The sequence below is a fragment of the Podarcis melisellensis genome (assembly GCF_964234715.1).
Source record: "Podarcis melisellensis genome assembly, chromosome: 2".
NCBI lineage: Eukaryota > Metazoa > Chordata > Lepidosauria > Squamata > Lacertidae > Podarcis > Podarcis melisellensis.
Genome location: NC_138529.1, coordinates 107,328,412 through 107,350,629, shown reverse-complemented (window position 1 = coordinate 107,350,629; position 22,218 = coordinate 107,328,412). Strand labels below are relative to the sequence as shown.

Sequence of the window (22,218 nt, the reverse complement as noted above, 5' to 3'; positions counted from 1 at the left end):
CTCTCTCCTCCCCTCTCAGCGGCTCTTCTCCCGCTTTGCTGTTTCAAAGCGAGCCACAGAGGAGGGAAGCATTTGCTCCGTAACACGCACAGACATTTCCCCTTACTTTCTAGGAGGGAAAAAATGTGTGTTATGGAGCGAAAACTACGGTATGTTTTATTGATTTAGTATGCTGTAAATCGCTTTGAGGTTTTTCTTAAAATTATAAAGTGGTATAGAAATTAAATAAAAGAAGTATAGAGCAGGGATATCCAACATGGGGTTGCTCAGATGTTGGGCAACAACTCCCATAAGCCTCAGCCCATATGGTCAAGGTTGATGAGAGGTGTAGTTCAAAAACTCAAGGGGGGGAAATCTCACCCGTATACAATCCCGTATACAAATAGCCAATTCAATTTCCTAGCTGCCAGCCTTTATGTGGCCAAAATGGAACCCTTCTTCCAAGGAAGAGAGGGAGGTACCAGTAACCTTGAGGCAGCTCCACTGGTTACGTATATCCAATAAATTTTTAGGTGGGGGGAAAGATAGCCAAAGCCACGCAAATGAGAACTGCACATGGTCCGTGGATACAGAAAACTGGCTGTGGGGGTGGGGTGCTGGTGGACAGCAGGAATAGAAAACTGGAGAGGTATGGATATCAGTGGAGTGTGCTGGAAAAGGGAAATGTTTTGGATCAGAAGCACTCAGTGCCTCAGCATTTTCATCCATGTCTTTACTGGACAGGCTGCTCTGGTACACTGGAGATAGAGAGAGTACCTTGCCTTCAACTTCTTCTCAATGCCAGCATTCCCCTTCCTTCATAGCCATAGATGACGACTGCTGAGCCTGATGGGGGTTGTAATTCAGCAACATCTGGAGGGCCAGATCTCTAGCTAGCGATTGACCTGTGGGAATGTTTAGAAAGGCAGGAGAGGATATATTATTTGATGATATCCATACTAACTTGCGTTAACAACTTGCTGTACGCTTGTTGCAGGTTCATCTGAGCCTCACTATTTAAGATTCCTGATAAGATCCCTTGTTATCCCTCTTTAAAAGTGTAGACACGACAATCTTATTAAAATCAGTATACAGGTAGTTTATTCATTTTCATTCAGTTCACAATTAGATTCCTGAAGGCAGGCTTAAGTTACAAAAGTATATCTCTATCTATACATAAACTATAATCTAAGGGAGTTAGTCCCAAGTGATCGCGACTCAGCAGTCACTTTTCCTAACACATAGAAAAAAACAAAATGGAGAAGAAAGAATGCAGCACACAAGCATTGTGCTCCTCCACCCAGAATAGGCCACACCTATTTCAAGTCACATGTAGAGGAAGCGCTTGTCCCAGCTCAGGAGGAAAGAGGAAGTTTTCTCCTGGGTTGTACAAAGCATCCCCTAGCATGTCCACTCTAGGAATGTTGCACCTGACTGCTACGAATTTCATATCCCACAGACCCAAGCTCCTCCTGCCCACTGACCAGAAAATGTCCCCCAGAAAAAAGCCCACCCTGAGATTCCTTCTTCTTTCGCTCTCCAATTTTATAAATTGCTTAATAAAAAATTGTGGTGTTGCCCTCATTGTGAATAAGTGAGGTTCATAGACACAGAATGAAAGAGTTGGAGGGGGCTAAGTGGGTCATCTAGCCGAACCCCCTGCAATGCAGGAATCTTTTTGACAAGGTGGGGCTCGAACCCACAACCCCGAGAGTCTCATGCTCTACCAACTGAGTTATCCCAGGACTCGGATCAAATTCAGCCGATAGGATTGCAAGGAATCGGGAGGAAAGGTTTTGTATGAATATATTACCTCAAGTTATTCTGATACTTCCAAATGCACTGGTACAAATAATTTTTCAGATTGAAAAAGTGGTATAATTACTACTGTTATTATTATTCTCCAGGCAATTTGGATGACTTCCAGTAAAATATAAAAACATAATAAGACATCAGACATTAAAAACTTCCTGATTCTGCTTCTTTGACAGAAGCAGACAAATTTAGTTTAGATGCTCTATATCAACTCAATGACAGGGAACCAGGCAGCGGGCCTTCTTGGTAGTGGCACCCGCTCTGTGGAATGCTCTCCCTTCAGATGTCAAGGAAATAAGCATCTATCTGACTTTTATAAGACATCTGAAGGCATCCCTATATGGAGAAGCTTTTAATGTTTGTTTCATTGGTTTTAAAAAAATATTCTGTTGGGAGCTGCCCTAGTAGCTGTGGAAACCCAGCCAGATGAGCGGGTATAAATAATGTTATATTATTATTATTATAACGTATTATTATTATTATGACACCCAAATCTATCTGTTGATGGATGGCCATACTGACTCGGCCTCAGACACACTGATCAGATTTTTGGAAGCTGTGGCTGGATGGTTACGCGGGAGCTGGTTGAAGTTAAATCCTTCGAAGACACAGGTCCTTTGACTGAGTTGGGATGATAGGGTATTGGGGGGGGGGCAACTCCCATCTCTTGCGGGGGTGCAATTAGTGCCAGCACCGTCCGTTAAGAGTTTGGGTGTAATCTTCGATACCTTTCCGTGGAGGTGCAGATTGCAGCTATAACAAAGGCGGCATTTTTTCATTTCCGCCAAGCTAAGCAGTTGACTCCTTACCTCTCTCGCCCTGACCTATCCACTGTGATCCACGCAACGGTCACCTCCAGACTGGATTTTGGTAACTTGCTCTACATGGGGCTGCCCTGGAGACTGACCCAGAAAGTCCAGCGGGTGCAGAATGCCGTGGCGAGACTCCTTACGGGGTCCTCCCTGTGGGATCACATTCACCCGGTACTATACCAGCTGCACTGGCTCCCGGTGGAGTACAGGATCAGATTTAAGGTGTTGGTTTTAACCTTTAAAGGCCTATACACCCTAGGACACTTGTACCTACAGGACCACCTCTCCTGGTATGTCCCAAAGAGGACCTTACAGTCTTCATACAAAAACATCTTGGAGGTCCCGGGCCACAGAGAGGTTAGGCTGGCCTCAACCAGAACCAAGGCTTTTTCAGCTGTGGCTCCGATCTGGTGCAACGCTCTGGGCTAGGGCCCTGCGTTACTTGACATCTTTCCGCAGGGTCTGCTAGACAGAGCTGTTCCACCAGGCCTTTGGCCAAGGCACAGCCTGACACCCTCCCTTGGCAATCCTCACAAAACTCTAGCCCAATGGTTGCCATTAATCTGATGTGAACTGATTTTATAATGAAATGATTTTAGAATGTTGTATCATTTTACTGTTGTTAGCCGCTCTGAGCCCAGCTTCGGCTGGGGAGGGCGGGATATGAATAAAATTTTATTGCTATTATTTTTATTATTATGCTTAATTGATAGCGGTTCCCGGAAGCCGCCGGAGGGAAGAGATGCACTTGGGCTCCAATCCTCCTTGCAGGCTTGGCCACTATGAGGAGACAGTGCTGAGATTCCTGCATTGTAGGGGGTTAAACTAGATGACTCTCAGGGTCCCCTTCCATCTCTACGATTCTATGATTCTAACAGGGTGCGGGACTAGATGGGCTTGATCAAACTACAGGGCTCTTCATAGAATCATAGAGGTGGAATATACCACAAGGGCCATCGAGTCCAACCCCCTGCCAAGCAGGAAACACCATCAGAGCACTCCTGACATATGGTTGTCAAGCCTCTGCTTAAAGACCTCCAAAGAAGGAGACTCCACCACACTCCTTGGCAGCAGATTCCGCTGTCGAACAGCTCTTACTGCCAGGAAGTTCTTCCTAATGTTTAGGTGGAATCTTCTTTCTTGTAGTTTGGATCCATTGCTCCGTGTCCGCTTCTCTGGAGAAACAGAAAACAACCTTTCTCCCTCCTCTATATGACATCCTTTTATATATTTGAACATGGCTATCATATCACCCCTTAACCTCCTCTTCTCCAGGCTAAACATGCCCAGCTCCCTTAGCCGTTCCTCATAAGGCATCGTTTGCAGGCCTTTGACCATTTTGGTTGCCCTCCTCTGGACACGTTCCAGTTTGTCAGTGTCCTTCTTGAACTGTGGTGCCCAGAACTGGACACAGTACTCCAGGTGAGGTCTGACCAGAGCAGAATACAGTGGCACTATTACTTCCCTTGATCTAGATGCTATACTCCTATTGATGCAGCCCAGAATTGCATTGGCTTTTTTAGCTGCCGCGTCACACTGTTGGCTCATGTCAAGTTTGTGGTCAACCAAGACTCCTAGATCCTTTTCAGATGTACTGCTCTCAAGCCAGGTGTCACCCCTCTTGTATTTGTGCCTCTCATTTTTTTTGCCCAAGTGCAGTACTTTACATTTCTCCCTGTTAAAGTTCATCTTGTTTGTTTTGGCCCAGTTCTCTAATCTGTCAAGGTCGTTTTGAAGTGTGATCCTGTCCTCTGGGGTGTTAGCCACCCCTCCCAGTTTGGTGTCATCTGCAAATTTGATCAGGATGCCCTTGGGTCCATCATCCAAGTCATTGATAAAGATGTTGAATAAGACCGGGCCCAAGACAGAACCCTGTGGCACCCCACTAGTCACTCTTCTCCAGGATGAAGAGGAACCATTGATGAGCACCCTTTGGGTTCGGTCAGTCAGCCAGTTACAAATCCACTGAGTGGTGGCATAGTCAAGACCGCATTTTACCAACTTCTTTACAAGAATATCATGGGGCACCTTGTCGAATGCCTTGCTGAAATCAAGGTAGGCTACATCCACTGCGTTCCCTTCATCTACCAGGCTTGTAATTCTGTCAAAAAACGAGATCAGGTTAGTCTGACATGACTTATTTTTCAGAAATCCATGCTGACTATTGGTGATCACAACATTCCTTTCTAGGTGCTCACAGACTGTTTGCTTAATGATCTGCTCCAGAATCTTCCCTGGTATTGATGTCAGACTGACTGGGCGGTAATTATTTGGGTCCTCTCTTTTCCCCTTTTTGAAAATAGGGATAACATTTGCCCTCCTCCAGTCTGCCGGGACTTCGCCTGTTCTCCAGGAATACTCAAAGATGACTGCCTTCATGTGATCTGTGTGAGAGAGAGAGTGAGAGTGAGAAGGAGCGTACCTTCAGGGAGAGGCCATGTCTCTTCTTTGCAAGGAGGATGAATAAGCTGCAACACCCCCCCCCCGCGGCTTCCCTGCCTGCTCTCTCTCCACCCCCAACCCCAATTATGGGTATTGCATTGCATTGCACAACCCCGCCGCCCAAAGCTTGTTGCACCCCGAGGCACTTTGCACTCACCGGATTCCTTGCAGGACAAGGACAGCGCAGGACAAGGGCAGAGGGGGCGGGTCAGCTGTTCTAATTAAGCCGTGCCCCCTTTCCCAAATCAGTATCGAGCAGCAGCTTCCACTCTCTGCCTTTAACCTTTATGGCAGTGAGCATATATTCCCTATACTCGAAACCCAGGTTCCCTCCCTCCTTTCCCCATTGGCTGGGTACTGCAATTATCCCGCCCCCGGAAATATCCTGCCTCCCAGGCGGGGGCTCCCATTTCCCCCCCCCCGCTGCCCAGGGTCGCTGCTGCTGCCAGGATTTCGGGTGAGTGCAAAGCCGGGGGGGGGAGGGAAGGAGCTTGGCAAGGGGTGGGGGGTCCAGGATGAGAAGCCCCGGGACGGGGAGAAGAAGAGAAGGGAGGAAAGGGAGCTGGTATTTTTAATGGGGCCTTGAAGGTGGAGGGGGGGAGGGGTTTCCACTGTGGAAAGAGAGAAGCTTCAGGGGTCTTCATGTGATCTGTGTGTGCATGCAGACGAATGTTTTTCTGTGTGTGTGTGTGTGTGTGTGTGTGTGAGAGAGAGAGAGAGAGAGAGAGAGAGAACCTTCAGGGAGAGGCCCCTGTCTCTTATTTGCAACTAGGTTGAATCAGCTACAATACCCCCACACTTGACCCACCGCTTCCCTGCCTGCTCTCTCTCCACCCCCAACCCCAGTTCCATGGGTATTGCATTGCACAACCCCCCCCCAGAGGGGGCGGGTCAGCTGTTCCGCTTAAGCCGGGCCCCCTTTCCCAAATCAGTATCGAGCAGCCCCTCCCCCAGCAGCTTCCACTCTCTGGCTTTAACCCTTAAGGCAACGAGCATCTGTTCCCTGTACTCGAAGCCCAGCTTCCCTCCCTCCTCTCCCCATTGGCTGGGTCCTGCAATTATCCCGCCCCCGGAAATATCCTGCCTCCCAGGCAGGGGCTCCCATTCCCGCCCCCGCTGCCCAGGGTCGCTGCTGCTGCCAGGATTTCGGGTGAGTGCAAAGCCAGCGGCGGGGAAGGAGGGAAGGGGCTTGGCAAGGGGTGGGGGGTCCAGGATGAGAAGCCCCGGGACGGAGAGAGGCGGCATGCACAAGTCCGGGCGGGGAGAAGAAGAGAAGGGAGGACGGGGAGCTGTTTCTCTTAATGGGGCCTTGAAAGTGGAGGGGGGGTCGTGTTCCGCTGTGGAAAGAGAGAAGCTTCTTCTCTCTCCCAGATCTGGTGCAAAGGGAGTTGCAGGGAAGGAGGCGGGAAAGGTGAGAGGGTTGGGTATTGCAGACCAGCCTCGCCATAGTAATAATAATATAAATAAATAAATAAATAAATGATATTTATACCCCGCCCCCATTTTCTGGATTTCCTCAGCCACTCTGGGCGGCTTCCAACAAAATAAGAAACACCAAAAACATCCAAACATCCACGTCTTCCGTTTTGTAGAGGAGATGGGGACATGGATTGCTGGATGGCAGAGGGAGAAAGAGGGAAAGATGGGGAGGAAAACAAAGGCAGGGGGGCCTGGCAGGAAGAAGGAAGGGCTGAGGCCTCCTCCAAAGAGCTCTTTGTTCTTGAACTCCTTGCATAAAGTAGTGGGGGCGGGGCCGGATTGAGGTTTGATGAGGCCCTAAGCTACTGGAGGTAATGGGGCCCTTTATATGTCCAGCTGTCCTTTGTCAATAACAAATTGTCGCTGTTTTTTGTGTTGAATATAGGCTGTATGATAATTTATGGACCTAATAGGTATCTCAAACCATTTGCACAGAACAGAGTATGTATTTTCTCAAAGTAATTGTTGAACTGAAATACAATTACGAAGTATATTAATAGTGAAATAATTATTAAGCTCTAACTTAAAATGATTTTGTTATTCATAACAAACTTAATGCAAACACATTGGCATTTGGCAATAACAAAAGTTCCTTTAGAAACACAATTTACAAAGAATCCTAATCTAGTCCTAGAAACTTGCTATAATAATAGGTGTAAATATATGATGCAAACTACTAATAATTATAAATATTATTAATATGAAATTAAGTGTGATAACCTGTATAATGCAATTGTACTTAATACAATGCATTTTTTATATCAGTATCAATATTACCATAATAGTCCACATTCTTCATTGGGACAGCAGACCTTTGTACCCTGTTACACTTAGTGAGTGTAAAAGACAGTATTTCTAGTAATATGTCACATTTATAAATAATACCAATACTGTACACACCTGTATATTAAAATTATTTTACAGGACTAATTGTATTACTGCATCTACCCAATACCCATTCAACTGTATAATTTTATCATGATTCATTCTGTACTGTGTATACAAACAGTACACAAACATGATCTAAATTACAATACTTTCCTTCTTGCCTTTGCCAAAGCAAAGTCAGAGGATATCATGAAATGATAAACTGCTTAGCTTGTCACTTTCTATGTACATGTGGCTGAAGTAACATAATTTATCTTATTGTTGTTCCAAATTCATTTTTTATCCTCTTCAGTCAAGAAACGGATCTTTACAAATGGCAATTTGCAATCATCATTCAGAGGAACATTCTCAGAATTGCTTCTACATTAGGGAATGCTGACTGGACATCGTTGTTGTTCTTTAGTCACCTATCGTGTCTGACTCTTTGTGACCCCATGGACCAGAGCACGCCAGGCACTCCTATATTCCACTGCCTCCTGCAGTCTGGTCAAACTCATGTTAGTAGCTTTAAGAGCACTGTCCAACCATCTCGTCCTCTGCATTTAAGTTAAATAAGCAAGGAGACAATATACAGCCTTGTCGTACTCCTTTCCCAATTTTGAGCCAATCAGTTGTTCCATATCCAGTTCTAACTGTTGCTTCTTGTCCCACATAGGGATTTCTCAGGAGACACATGAGGTGATCAGGCACTCCCATTTTTTTAAGAACTTGCCATAGTTTGCTGTGGTCCACACAGTCAAAGGCTTTTGCGTAGTCAATGAAGCAGAAGTAGATGATTTTCTGGAACTCTCTAGCTTTCTCCCTAATCCAGCGCATTATTGCAATTTGGTCTCTGGTTCTTCTGCCCCTCCAAAATCCAGCTTGCACTTCTGGGAGTTCTCGGTCTGCGTACTGCTTAAGCCTGCCTTGTAGAATTTTAAGCATAACCTTGCTAGCGTGTGAAATGATTGTGCAGTAGTTGGAGCATTCTTTGGTGCTGCCCTTCTTTGGGATTGCGTTGTAGACTGATATTCTCCAATCCTCTGGCCACTGCTGAGTTTTCCAAACTTGCTGGCATATTGAGTGTAGCACCTTCACAGCATCATCTTTTAAGATTCCGCTGGAATGTCATCACTTCCACTGGCCTTGTTATTAGCAGTGGTTTCTAAGGCCCGTTTGACGTCACTCTCCAGGATGTCTGGCTCAAGGTCATCAGTCACACTACCTGGGGTGTATGGGACATCCATATCTTCCTGGCATAATTCCTCTGTGTATTCTTGCCACCTCTTCTTGATGTCTTCTGCTTCTGTAAGGTCTGTACCTGACGGAAACCAGCCGTCATCAAATGGTGCACAGCATAGAAAAAAGACACAGAGAGACAGCAGTATTTTCAGGATGGAGGGCAGCTCCTTCGACTTCTCTCCTCTCTGGTAATTTTATTATCCTTTTTCTCCCAGCCTGCATGGCCGTCTGCCAGTGTCTCACGTTACATCGCCCAATCATGGCTTTACAACACCCATCACCATATAAGATAATTACTGCCCAGAGGGAATACAACTCCATATAAGGTCAATACATTCAATACACTGCAAGGCACAGACATGCCGGTCAGCGAGGCACCACGCAACAATTACAAGCCTCTGCCATGGCTTCATGGCTCCCACACGTACCACTTTTGTCCTTTATAATGGTAATCTTTGCATAAAATCTTCCTTTAATATCTCCAATTTTCTTGAACAGATCTCTGGTATTTCCCATTCTATTGTTTCCCTCTATTTCTTTGCACTGCTCGTTTAAGAAGTCCCTCTTGTCTCTCCTTGCTATTCGTTGGAAGTCTGCATTCAATTTCATGTATCTTTAACTATCTCCCTCGCATTTTGCTTGCCTTCTGTCCCCCGCGGTTTGTAAGGCCTCATTGGACAACCACTTTGCTTTCTTGCATTTCCTTTTCATTGGGATGATTTTCATTGCTGCCTCCTGTATGATGTTCTGAGCCTCCAACCATAGTTCTTCAGGCACTCTGTCCACCAAATCTAAATCCTTAAATGTGTTCCTCTCTTCCACTGTGTATTCATAAGGGGTTTGATTTAGATTGTATCTCACTGACCCAGTGGTTTTCCCTACTTTCTTCAGTTTAAGCTTGAATTTTGTTATAAGAAGCTGATGATCTGAGCCACAGTCAGCTCCAGGTCTAGTTTTTGCTGACTGTATAGAACTTCTCCATCTTTGGCTGCAAAGAATATAATCAATTTGATTTTGATGCTGCCCATCTGGTGATGTGCATGTGTAGAGTCATCTCATGTGTTGTTGGAAAAGAGTGTTTGTTATGACCAGCCTGTTCTCTTGACAGAACTCTATTAGCCTTTGCACTGCTTCGTTTTGAACTCCAAGGCCAAACTTGCCAATTGTTCCTTTTATCTCTTTGACTCCCTACTTTAGCATTCCAGTCCCCTAGGAGGAGAAAAACATCCTTCTTTGGTGTTAGTTCTAGAAGGTGTTGTAAGTCTTCCTAGAATTGGTCAAGTTCATTTTGTTGAGCATTGGTAAGGTAAAGGGACCCCTGACCATTAGGTCCAGTCAAGGCCAACTCTGGGGTTGGGGCGCTTATCTTGCTTTACTGGCCGAGGGAGCTGGCTTTTGTGTGCAGATCGGCATGTGGCCAGCATGACTAAGCTGCTTCTGGCGAACCAGAGCAGCGCATGGAAACACCTTCCCGCCGAAGTGGTACCTATTTATCTACTTGCACTTTGAGGTGCTTTTGAACAGCTAGGTTGGCAGGAGCAGGGATCGAACAACGGGAGCTCACCCCATCATGGGGATTCAAACCGCCGACCTTCTGATCAGCAAGTCCTAGGCTCTGTGATTTAACCCACAGCGCCACCCACGTCCCTCAGCATTGGTAGTTGGTGCATAAACCTGGATTACTGTGATGTTAAAAGGTCTGCCTTGGATTTGTATCGAGATCATTTTATCATTTTTGAGATTGCATCCCAGTACAGCTTTTGCCACTCTTTTGTTGACTAAGAGGGCCACTCCATTTCTTCTATGGGAATCTTGTCCTCAGTAGTAGGATATGATGATCATCCAAATTGAATTCGCCCTTTCCTGTCCATTTTAGTTCACTGATGCCCACTATGTCAATATTTATTCTTGCCATTTCATTTTTTACCACATCCAGCTTACCATGGATCATGGATCTCATATTCCAGGTTCATATATTTTTCTTTGCAGCACTGGACTTTTCTTTCACTTCCAGGCACACTTCCAGGGTTCATCTTCCAGCGTCATAACTTTTTTAAATTTTTTAAATAATATTTATTAAAGATTTTTTGGCTACAACACACAAAACAAAACATCACATTTTATAACATATTTTCTTGTCCTCTTTGGACTTCCTCACATCTCCCGCTCCTGCGTTCCAAATTTATAAAAATTAATCCAGCAAATTTATCACCTTGTCCCCACCTTACAATCTAGTTTTCCAATGTTATATCTTAAATTTTAGATATATTCATTTCACTCTATTAAAACAATAAGCTTAGCCTAATAGTTATCTAAAAAAAATTGCTTTTTCATAAATTTAACTTATCTTCATAATTCACTTCATCTGTTCCGATGGTGCCAAATTGTTTATGATCAAGCATCCTGCTTAACATTCATACAATTTACAATATTTTTGCAAATAAATCTTAAATTTTTTCCAGTCTTCTTCCACCGTCTCCTCTCCCAGGTCTCGGATTCTGCCCGTCATCTTGGCCAATTCTATATAGTCTATCAGTTGCATCTGCCATTCTTCCAGTGTGGGTATATCTTGAGTTTTCCAATGCTTGGCGACGAGTATCCTTGCTGCTGTTGTTGCATACATAAAAAATGTTTGATCCTTCTTTAACACCCCTTGGCCAACAATACCCAGCGTCATAACTTTTATACGACCATGGAGTTTTCTCGGCAGGGATACTGGCGTGGCTTGCTGGTTCCTGCTCCAGGTGGATCAAGTTTATTGAAAACTCTCCACTTTGACGTGTCGGTCTAGGGTGGCCCTGCACGGCATAGCTCATAGTGTCTCTGAGTTATGTTGTTGTTGTTGTTTAGTCGTGTCCGACTCTTCATGACCCCATGGACCAGAGCACGCCAGGCACTCCTGTCTTCCACTGCCTCCCGCAGTTTGGTCAGACTCATGCTTGTAGCTTCGAGGACACCGTCCAACCATCTCGTCCTCTGTCGTCCCCTTCTCCTTGTCTCTGAGTTATTCAAGCCCCTTTGCCATGACAAGGCATTGATCCATGAAGGACATGGTCATTAAATATTACTTGGTACAGATCCTGATGCGTCAGATGATCATGTTCATGGCTTTGGCTCCCCCCCCATTTAGATTATTTTATTGGTTTTCACATATTACTTTACAATACAGATATACCAAAGCCAACACCATTTCCTCCCCATCCCTCCATACATTTACATTTCTATTTCCTCAGTCCATCATATTATTCTTTTCTCCTTCCTCCCACTTCCCTCCGCCCCCATTCTATTTCCTCCACATTATACACTTTACAATAACCTTTGCATTCTACAATCTTCTCAAATCATCTATATATTCTTATTATCTTTCCTTACTAATTATTCTTCCATCCAGTACTTCACATTTTAATCTAGGCATATTAGCATATCTTTTTTTGAGCAATACTTTGCCATATATTCCTCAAAACATTTCCACTCCTTTTTAAATTTTTGATACAACTGATTTCTTATTATAGCAGTTAATTTTGCTAGAATTAAATATTCATTTAGTTTACAAATCCATTCCTCCTTTGTGGGTATAGTTTTTGACTTCCACCTAGCAGCAGTCACTATTCTAGCAGCTGTACTTGCATAGAGAAAAATTCTTGCCCCCCGTGGTATCTCATCTTCTGTCAATCCAAGGAGATATGTCTCTGGTTTGTTTTTGATATTTTCAACATCTTCTTTGGTTCTTCGTGTACTACTATCCAAAATTTCTTAATTTCCTCACGCCTCCACCACATATGTGGTCCAGGCATTGGTATTTATATAATTTCAAACAAAGCATTTCGATTTCAACCAATCTTATACACCAGAGATGTCCAAGCACTGGACTGCAATTGACAGGCAGACCTCTGTGTTGTTTTGGGTCGATTATGAGACCTTTGAAGGCCCCGCCCCCTTTCTGCAAGAACTTCAGCACATGCTCCTGTTTTTGTTTTTGCTCAGCAGTTCCTTGTTCTAATGTTTATTGTTGCCAAAAGAATCTAATTTTTTCTTGCGTCTCCCGCCTCCTTAAAAAAGTCCCTTTGGAGTTTCACGTTCCTAGAATAGAATCATAGAATCATAGTTGGAAGAGACCACAAGGGCCATCGAGTCCAACCCCCTGCCAAGCAGGAAACACCATCAGAGCACTCCTGACATATGGTTGTCTTTTTTTTTAAAATGATATTTTATTAGATTTTACAAAGATAAAAAGACAACAAACAACAAGCATCAAAAACACAAACAATATCAAAAATCACAAAGAAAAATAAAAGACATAAAAAAGACTAATAAAAAGTTAAAAAGAAACTCTGGTTCCTTTTGGTCATCTTCAAAACCTTATTTTCTTTGCTTCCTCCCACCTTCCCTTCTTGTATTCCACTTTAACAGATTTTTCAGCAAACTCATTCATATTCATTTTTAACCTTTATCTTTCCCTTTGTATTCTTACTTATCTTAATCACTAGAACCCCCATCATTTCATTTACACTGCACTCATAGATTTTACAGTAATTTTGTAGATAAACTTTAAACTTCTTCCAATCTTCTTCCACCAACTCTTCTCCTTGATCTCGGATTCTGCTGGTCATTTCTGCCAGTTCCATATAGTCTATAACTTGCATCTGCCATTCTTCCAAGGTGGGTAGATCTTGTGTCTTCCAGTGTTTCGCAATCAGTATTCTCGCTGCTGCTGTAGCATACATAAAAAAAGTTCTGTCCTTCTTTGGCACCAATTGGCCGACCATACCCAGAAGAAAGGCCTCTGGTTTCTTTAAGAAAGTATATTTAAATACTTTTTTCAGTTCATTATATATCATTTCCCAGAAAGCCTTAATCCTCGGGCAGGCCCACCAAAGGTGAAAGAAGGTTCCTTCTGTTTCTTTGCATTTCCAACATTTGTTATCAGGCAAATGGTATATCTTTGCTAGCTTGACTGGGGTCATGTACCACCTATATATCATTTTCATAATATTCTCTCTTATGGCAGTACATGCCGTAAATTTCAAACCGGTGGTCCACAACCGTTCCCAGTCAGCAAACATAATGTTTTGACCAATATCTTGTGCCCATTTTATCATAGCAGATTTAACCGTTTCATCCTCAGTATTCCATTTCAGCAGCACGTTATACATTCTCGACAGTACCTTAACACTGGGTTCTAACAATTCTGTTTCTAGTTTCGATTTTTCCACCTGGAAGCCAATTTTCCTGCCCAAATTATAAGCCTCTCTTACTTGAAAATAATGTAACCAATCACGCACCTTGTCTTTAAGTTTCTCATAACTCTGCAATTTCAATTTATCTCCCTCTTGCTCCAGAATTTCACAGTATTTTGGCCAGTTAGTTTCCATGTTGAGTTTTTTTAAGGCCTTAGCCTCCATTGGGGAAAGCCACCTTGGGGTTTTATTCTCCAAAAGATCTTTATATCTGACCCAGACATTAAACAACGCTTTTCTGACAATATGGTTTTTGAACGACCGTTGCACTTTATCCTTACCATACCACAAATATGCATGCCATCCGAAAGCATTATCATATCCTTCCAAATCTAGAATGTCTGTGTTCTCAAGAAGTAGCCAATCCTTCAGCCAGCAAAAAGCTGCCGCCTCATAATATAGTTTAAAGTCCGGCAGGGCAAACCCCCCTCTCTCTTTCACATCAGTAAGAATTTTGTATTTAATCCTGGGCTTTTTGCCCTGCCAGATAAATCTAGAAATTTCTTTTTGCCACTTCTTGAAACAGTCCATCTTATCGATAATCTGTAGCGATTGAAATAAAAACAATAGCCTTGGCAATACATTCATTTTGATTACTGCTATTCTACCCAGTAAGGATAACTTTAGGTTTGTCCATATCTCAAGATCTTTTTTCACTTCAGACCAACATTTTTCATAATTGTCTTTAAACAAGTTAGCATTCTTTGAAGTCATATTCACCCCTAGGTATTTTGTTTTTTTCACTACTGTTAAGCCTGTTTCTCTCTGAAACCTGTCTTTCTCCATTTGTGTTAGATTTTTCTCTAAAACCATAGTTTTTAACTTGTTCAATTTAAACCCTGCTACCTGACCAAACTCCTGTATTAGTTCCAAAGCTCTTCTAGTACTAGGGATTGGCTCCTGTAGTGTCAAAACTAGGTCATCTGCATAAGCTTTTAATTTGTAATGTTTCACTCCGACCTGTATACCTTGAATCTGTTGGTCCCTTCTAATCATAGTCAGCAATACCTCCAGGACTGAAATAAAAAGTAGAGGGGAAATTGGGCAGCCTTGTCGTGTCCCTTTCTCTATCTTGACTTCTTCTGTAACCACATTATTCACAATTAACTTTGCCTTTTGTTCCGAGTAGATCGCCCCTATACCGTTTCCAAACCTTTCTCCCACCCCCATCCCAAGCAAGTTTTTCTTCATAAAGCTCCAAGAGATGTTGTCAAAGGCTTTCTCAGCGTCTATGAATATCAATACTGCTTTTGTATTGATATTAGCTTGTAGTTTTTCCAAAATGTCAATTAAATTCCTTATATTATTTGACATATGCCTACCTGGGAGAAAGCCTGCTTGATCTTTGTGTATGATTCCTGCCAAAACCTTTTTCAAATTTTTAGCTAAAATATCTGCAAAAATTTTATAATCCATGTTAAGTAGGTATATGGGGCGGTAGTTCTTAAGCTGGGTCTTTTCCACTCATTTTTCGGTATAAGAGTGATGTAAGCATCTTTCCACGACTCCGGCGCTCTTTTCCCCTCCATAATTTCGTTGCAGACCTCCATTAATGGTTGAATTAGATAGTCTTTCATCACTTTGTAATATTTGGAGGAGAGCCCGTCTGGGCCTGGAGTTGCAGATTCTTAATGGCACCTTCCACCTCCTGTTCAGAAATTTTTCCATTCAATATTAGTTTATTCTCTTGTGAAATATTTTGTAATCCATTTGTTATTAAGAATTCATCAATCCTGGTCTCATTCTGTGGCCCTTGTGCATACAATTGTTTGAAATATCTCTGGAAACAGTCTTTAATCTCCTGTGGGTTTTGTACATTTCTTCCATTTACTTCAAGATTTGTCACGGTATTGAGTTTTTGTCTTTTCTTCAGCTGCCATGCTAGCAGCTTTCCACATTTATTAGCTGATTCAAAAGTTCTTTGTCTCATTTGTTTAATCTTCCATTCTATATCCTGATTAACCAATTTCAAATATTGTGCTTGATATAATTTAATTTCTCGAAGGATCTCCCGTGACTTTGGTTTAGACCTTAATCTCTTCTCTCCATCTCCAATTTTCTCCAAAATCTTTCTTTTTCTTTCTTCTTGAAGTCTCCTCTTTAAGGTATTTTGTTGGATCAGAAAACCTCTCATGACCGCCTTACTCGCATCCCAGATTATTCTTTTTTCTACAGTTGTCTTCAGGTTTATCTCAAAATAGTCTTTCATAGTTTTTTGGGGCCTTCTTAATGATTTCACAGTCTCTAAATAAGGTGTCATTCATTCTCCATCTGAAGGAACCAATCGGTATTAATTTCATATCCATTTTCACAGGGTTATGGTCGGAGCAAACTTTTCATATCTTAGGTGCCATCCCTCTTGTAATCCAGATTTGGTCAATTCTTGTCCATGTCATACTGGCTTCAGAGAAAAAGGTCCCCTCTCTACCTAGAGGGTTTTTAGTTCTCCAAATGTCAATCAAGTCCATATTGTCTGTCATATGGACTTGATTGACATATGGTTGTCAAGCCTCTGCTTAAAGACCTCCAAAGAAGGAGACTCCACCACACTCCTTGGCAGCAAATTCCACTGTTGAACAGCTTTTACTGTCAGGAAGTTCTTCCTAATGTTTAGGTGGAATCTTCTTGTAGTTTGGATCCATTGCTCCGTGTCCGCTTCTCTGGAGCAGCAGAAAACAACCTTTCTCCCTCCTGTAAGTGACATCCTTTTATATATTTGAACATGACTATCATATCACCCCTTAACCTCCTCTTCTCCAGGCTAAACATGCCCAGCTCCCTTAGCCGTTCCTCATAAGGCATCGTTTGCAGGCCTTTGACCATTTTGGTTGCCCTCCTCTGGACACGTTCCAGTTTGTCAGTGTCCTTCTTGAACTGTGGTGCCCAGAACTGGACACAGTACTCCAGGTGAGGTCTGACCAGAGCAGAATACAGTGGCACTATTACTTCCCTTGATCTAGATGCTATACTCCTATTGATGCAGCCCAGAATTGCATTGGCTTTTTTAGCTGCCGCGTCACACTGTTGGCTCATGTCAAGTTTGTGGTCAACCAAGACTCCTAGATCCTTTTCAGATGTACTGCTCTCAAGCCAGGTGTCACCCCTCTTGTATTTGTGCCTCTCATTTTTTTTGCCCAAGTGCAATACTTTACATTTCTCCCTGTTAAAATTCATCTTGTTTGTTTTGGCCCAGTTCTCTAATCTGTCAAGGTCGTTTTGAAGTGTGATCCTGTCCTCTGGGGTGTTAGCCACCCCTCCCAGTTTGGTGTCATCTGCAAATTTGATCAGGATGCCCTTGAGTCCATCATCCAAGTCGTTGATAAAGATGTTGAATAAGACCGGGCCCAAGACAGAACCCTGTGGCACCCCACTAGTCACTCTTCTCCAGGATGAAGAGGAACCATTAATAAGCACCCTTTGGGTTCGGTCAGTCAGCCAGTTACAAATCCACTGAGTGGTAGCATAGTCAAGACCACATTTTACCAGCTTCTTTACAAGAATATCATGGGGCAACTTGTCAAAGGCCTTGCTGAAATCAAGGTAGGCTACATCCACTGCGTTCCCTTCATCTACCAGGCTTGTAATTCTGACAAAAAAACGAGATCAGGTTAGTCTGACCTGACTTATTTTTCAGAAATCCATGCTGACTATTGGTGATCACAGCATTCCTTTCTAAGTGCTCACAGACTGTTTGCTTAGTGTCAGTGTGGTGTAGTGGTTAAAAGCGGTAGTCACGTAATCTGGGGAACCGGGTTCGCGTCTCCGCTCCTCCACATGCAGCTGCTGGGTGACCTTGGGACAGTCACACTTCTTTGAATTCTCTCAGCCCCACTCACCTCACAGAGTGTTTGTTGTGGGGGAGGAAGGGAAAGGAGACTGTTAGCCGCTTTGAGACTCCTGAAGGGGAGTGAAAGGCGGGGTATCAAATCCAAACTCTTCTTAATGATCTGCTCCAGAATCTTCCTTGGTATGGATGTCAGACTTACTGGGCAGTTATTATTTGGGTCCTCTTCCCCCTTTTGAAAATAGGGACAACATTTGCCCTCCTGCAGTCTGCCAGGACTTTGCATGTTCTCCAGGAATTATCAAAGATGACTGCCAGTGGTTCTGAGATCACATCTGCCAGTTCTTTTAATACTCTTGGATGCAGTTCATCTGGCCCTGGAGACTTGAATACATCTAGACTAGCCAAGTATTCTTGTACTATCTCCTTAGTTATTCTGGGCTGTGTTTCCTCTACTGAATCATTTGCTCCAAATTCTTCAGGTCGGGCAGTGTTTTCTTTATCAAAGAAGACTGAGGCATTAGGCATTGAGGAGTTCAGCCCTTTCTCTGTCCCCTGTTTGCATTTCACCATCTTCTCCTCTGAGTGACCCCACTGTTTCTTTGTTCTTCCTTTTGCTACGAACATACCCATAAAAGCCTTTTTTGTTGCTTTTAACCTCTCTAGCAAGCCTGAGTTCATTCCTGATATTCATCATTGCCTCATTTTATTATAATACACATGCGCAACAAGCACTGGCAATTTCTGCTGAATATGTTCTGATCCCTACCGCATTCTGTGACATTGTGTTGGTGTGCATGTTGGGAACCTGTGTTACATGCAGCCATTTGCATCATGTGGCGACTCATGTTCCAGCTTTCAGCTGTATCTTTGTGATTCTCCTATTAGCTGTATTTCTGCCCCAATTGGGGGGCGGCAACTTGCAAAATAACCAGTTATAAAGCACAGACTACCATAACTTCTGTTTTAGAAGCACACTCGAGGATTTACAGAGATACACATTATCACATTTATTGTGGCCCTTTGGGCAACTGGCACAAGGCCATTCCTGCCCATACCACGCCAGCCTTAGGAAGGGAGAAGGGACAGGCAGACGGAAGGAATTGCCAAAGGTGTTTGAAAATGGGTGGAGGCTCTTGGGAAGTGGGTGCCCAATAGGGGCTTCTACAGAGGCAGCAGAATCCCTTCTTCCTTCCTCCCAGGAAGCTACAACTTGCCTTGGCTTCTGCGCTTCTCAAGAAGCTGAACCTGTAAACCTAGTCAGGATGGACGGAGGAAGATGGTTCATTTATTGTCTTTCCTAAAAGTCTAACAGGATTTTCTCTTCCCCCCCCCCACTCCCAAGCAGGTGAGGAAGACAATGGTCAGAATTCTACGGAGCCATCTGTGAATTCATTGGGAAGAACAAAGAAACAGTTTAAATGCAAGGAATGTGGAATGTGCTTTAGACCCTTTGGAAGACTGAGGATACACCAACAAACTCACACAGGAGAGAATCCATGTAAATACATGGAGTGTGAAAAGAATTTCAGTGAAAGTGGAACCCTTAGAATACATCAACAAAATCACAATGGGGAGAAACCGTTTAAATGCATTGAATGTGGAAAGAGCTTGAGTTCTAGTGGAGCCCTTAGAACACATCAACGAACTCACACAGGGGAGAAACCATTTAAATGTATTGAGTGCGGAAAGAGCTTCAGGCAGTGTGGAGACCTTAGAAAACATCAACGAACTCACACGGGGGAGAAACCATTTAAATGTATTGAGTGCGGAAAGAGCTTCAGTCGTAGTGAAGACCTTAGAAAACATCAACGAACTCACACGGGGGAGAAACCATTTAAATGCATTGAATGTGGAAAGAGCTTCAGTCAAAGTGGAAACCTTAGAATACATCAACGAACTCACACAGGGGAGAAACCGTTTAAATGCATTGAATGTGGAAAGAGCTTCAGTTGTATTGGAGACCTTAGAAAACATCAACGAACTCACACGGGGGAGAAACCATTTAAATGTATTGAGTGCGGAAAGAGCTTCAGTTGTAGTGGAGACCTTAGAAAACATCAACGAACTCACACGGGGGAGAAACCATTTAAATGTATTGAGTGCGGAAAGAGCTTCAGTTGTAGTGGAGACCTTAGAAAACATCAACGAACTCACACGGGGGAGAAACCATTTAAATGCATTGAATGTGGAAAGAGCTTCAGTGAAAGTGGTCACCTTAGAACACATCAACGAACTCACACGGGGAAGAAACCATTTGAATGCATTGAATGTGGAAAGAGCTTCAGTCAAAATGGAGGCCTTAGAATACATCAACGAACTCACAAAGGGGAGAAACCATTTAAATGCATTGAATGTGGAAAGAGCTTCAGTTGTAGTGGAGCCCTTACAACACATCAGCGAACTCACACAGGGGAGAAACTGTTTGAATGCATTGAATGTGGAAAGAGCTTCAGTTGTAGTGGAGCCCTTACAACACATCAGCGAACTCACACAGGGGAGAAACCGTTTGAATGCATTGAATGTGGAAAGAGCTTCAGTTGTAGTGGAGCCCTTACAACACATCAGCGAACTCACACAGGGGAGAAACCATTTGAATGCATTGAATGTGGAAAGAGCTTCAGACAGAATGCAGCCCTTAGAAGACATCAACGAACTCACACAGGGGAGAAACCGTTTGAATGCATTGAATGTGGAAAGAGCTTCAGTTGTAGTGGAGCCCTTAGAACACATCAGCGAACTCACACAGGGGAGAAACCATTTGAATGCATTGAATGTGGAAAGAGCTTCAGTTGTAGTGGAGCCCTTACAACACATCAGCGAACTCACACAGGGGAGAAACCATTTGAATGCATTGAGTGCGGAAAGAGCTTCAGTCGTAGTGGAGGCCTTAGAAGACATCAACGAACTCACACAGGGGAGAAACCATTTGAATGCATTGAATGTGGAAAGAGCTTCAGTTGCAGTGGAGATCTTAGAACACATCAACGAACTCACACGGGGGAGAAACCGTTTGAATGCATTGAATGTGGAAAAAGCTTCAGTTGTAGTGGAGCCCTTACAACACATCAGCGAACTCACACAGGGGAGAAACCATTTGAATGCATTGAGTGCGGAAAGAGCTTCAGTCGTAGTGGAGACCTTAGAAAACATCAACAAACTCACACGGGGGAGAAACCATTTAAATGTATTGAGTGCGGAAAGAGCTTCATCAACGAACTCACACAGGGGAGAAACCATTTGAATGCATTGAATGTGGAAAGAGCTTCAGACAGAATGCAGCCCTTAGAACACATCAACGAACTCACACAGGGGAGAAACCGTTTGAATGCATTGAATGTGGAAAGAGCTTCAGTTTTAGTGGAGCCCTTACAACACATCAGCGAACTCACACAGGGGAGAAACCATTTGAATGCATCGAGTGCGGAAAGAGCTTCAGTCGTAGTGGAGACCTTAGAAACCATTTAATTGCATTGAATGTGGAAGATTCGATACCCGGCGGTAATTGGATAGGTCTAAAGGATCTAGAGATGTTTTATTTAAGAATAGATGCACCACTGCTTCCTTCAACTCCCCTGGGAAAGTCCACATACCAAGGGTCTGATTAATGATCTCATCCAGGGGGGCCCGCACCTCGTCTGGACATGCTCTAATCAGCCAGGACGGGCACGGTTCAAGGGGGCAAGTGGTACCACTGTATACTACTTTAAACAGTCATGGCTTCCCCCAAAGAATTCTGGGAGCTGTAGTTTGTTAAGGTTGCTTGGAGCTGTTAAGTATGGTTGCCATATTTTGAAGAGCAAAAAAGAGTCCTTATGAGGACTCTCATTTTAAATATCTCTACCATATGTAGTCTATAGAAACTATAGAAGCTATATTGCTGGAGGGGGGGAGAGAAGAGAAGAGGAAATCAAGTCTTCAACCATGGCAACCCTTATTTCCCTCAAAGAGTTACAATTCACCAAGTTCTCTGTGACAAGGAATAGGCAGTGAAGGCACTCTACGTAATATCTCTCTGGGAGGGGAACAGGGAGTCTCCTCTCAGCAAACTACAGCTCCCAGAATGCTTTGGGGGAAGCCATGACTGACTGAAGGGGTACTAGAGTGATTTAAATGTGGTGTGGATGTGGCCCTCGAGGTAGAAGGCAAGCAATCAGAAGGTAAGTGGGAACACAATGGAGCCCACGGGGGCCATTTTGCTCAGCAGCCTCCAGTGCCATTGTGTTCCTCCCAGGGCAACACAGCACTCGTCCCCACTGCCTGCCTTCTGAGATGTGGGACCATTCCCAAGGGCAGCTTGTGACACAGGGCAAGGCTGTTTCAAGGGAAGGTGGGAAAATGCATAGCAGCCTGGATAATTTGTGGAGTGGGCTGTGAGTTTTTTCCCTTTTTCTCTTCAGCGGTGTCTCCCAAATACATTTCTGTTCCAAGCAGTCAATCAGAATTCATTGCCTGTCCTCTTGAAGACAAGGCCTTGAGAAAGATTCTTGTCAAGATAGCGGTCTGGCAGTGGATCACCTGCCACTCAGACCCATATATACCTCCATGGGGTGACTTTTAA

At 43.6% G+C, this 22,218-nt stretch overlaps 2 protein-coding genes across 2 annotated transcripts in view; one reads left to right on the top strand and one right to left on the bottom strand.

Annotated features, from left to right (window-relative positions):
* Window positions 1-22,218, bottom strand: part of LOC309364603 (uncharacterized protein) — a 220,111-nt gene that overhangs the window by 90,011 nt on the left and 107,882 nt on the right. The window lies entirely within an intron of this gene.
* Window positions 5,971-22,135, top strand: LOC309359369 (uncharacterized protein; the record flags this gene model as incomplete). Its single annotated transcript, XM_081892932.1, has 3 exons — window positions 5,971-6,198; window positions 19,006-20,912; window positions 22,058-22,135. Exons 2-3 carry the CDS (start codon window positions 19,095-19,097, stop codon window positions 22,133-22,135), a joined length of 1,896 nt encoding a protein of 631 aa, XP_081749058.1. The 5' UTR covers window positions 5,971-6,198; window positions 19,006-19,094.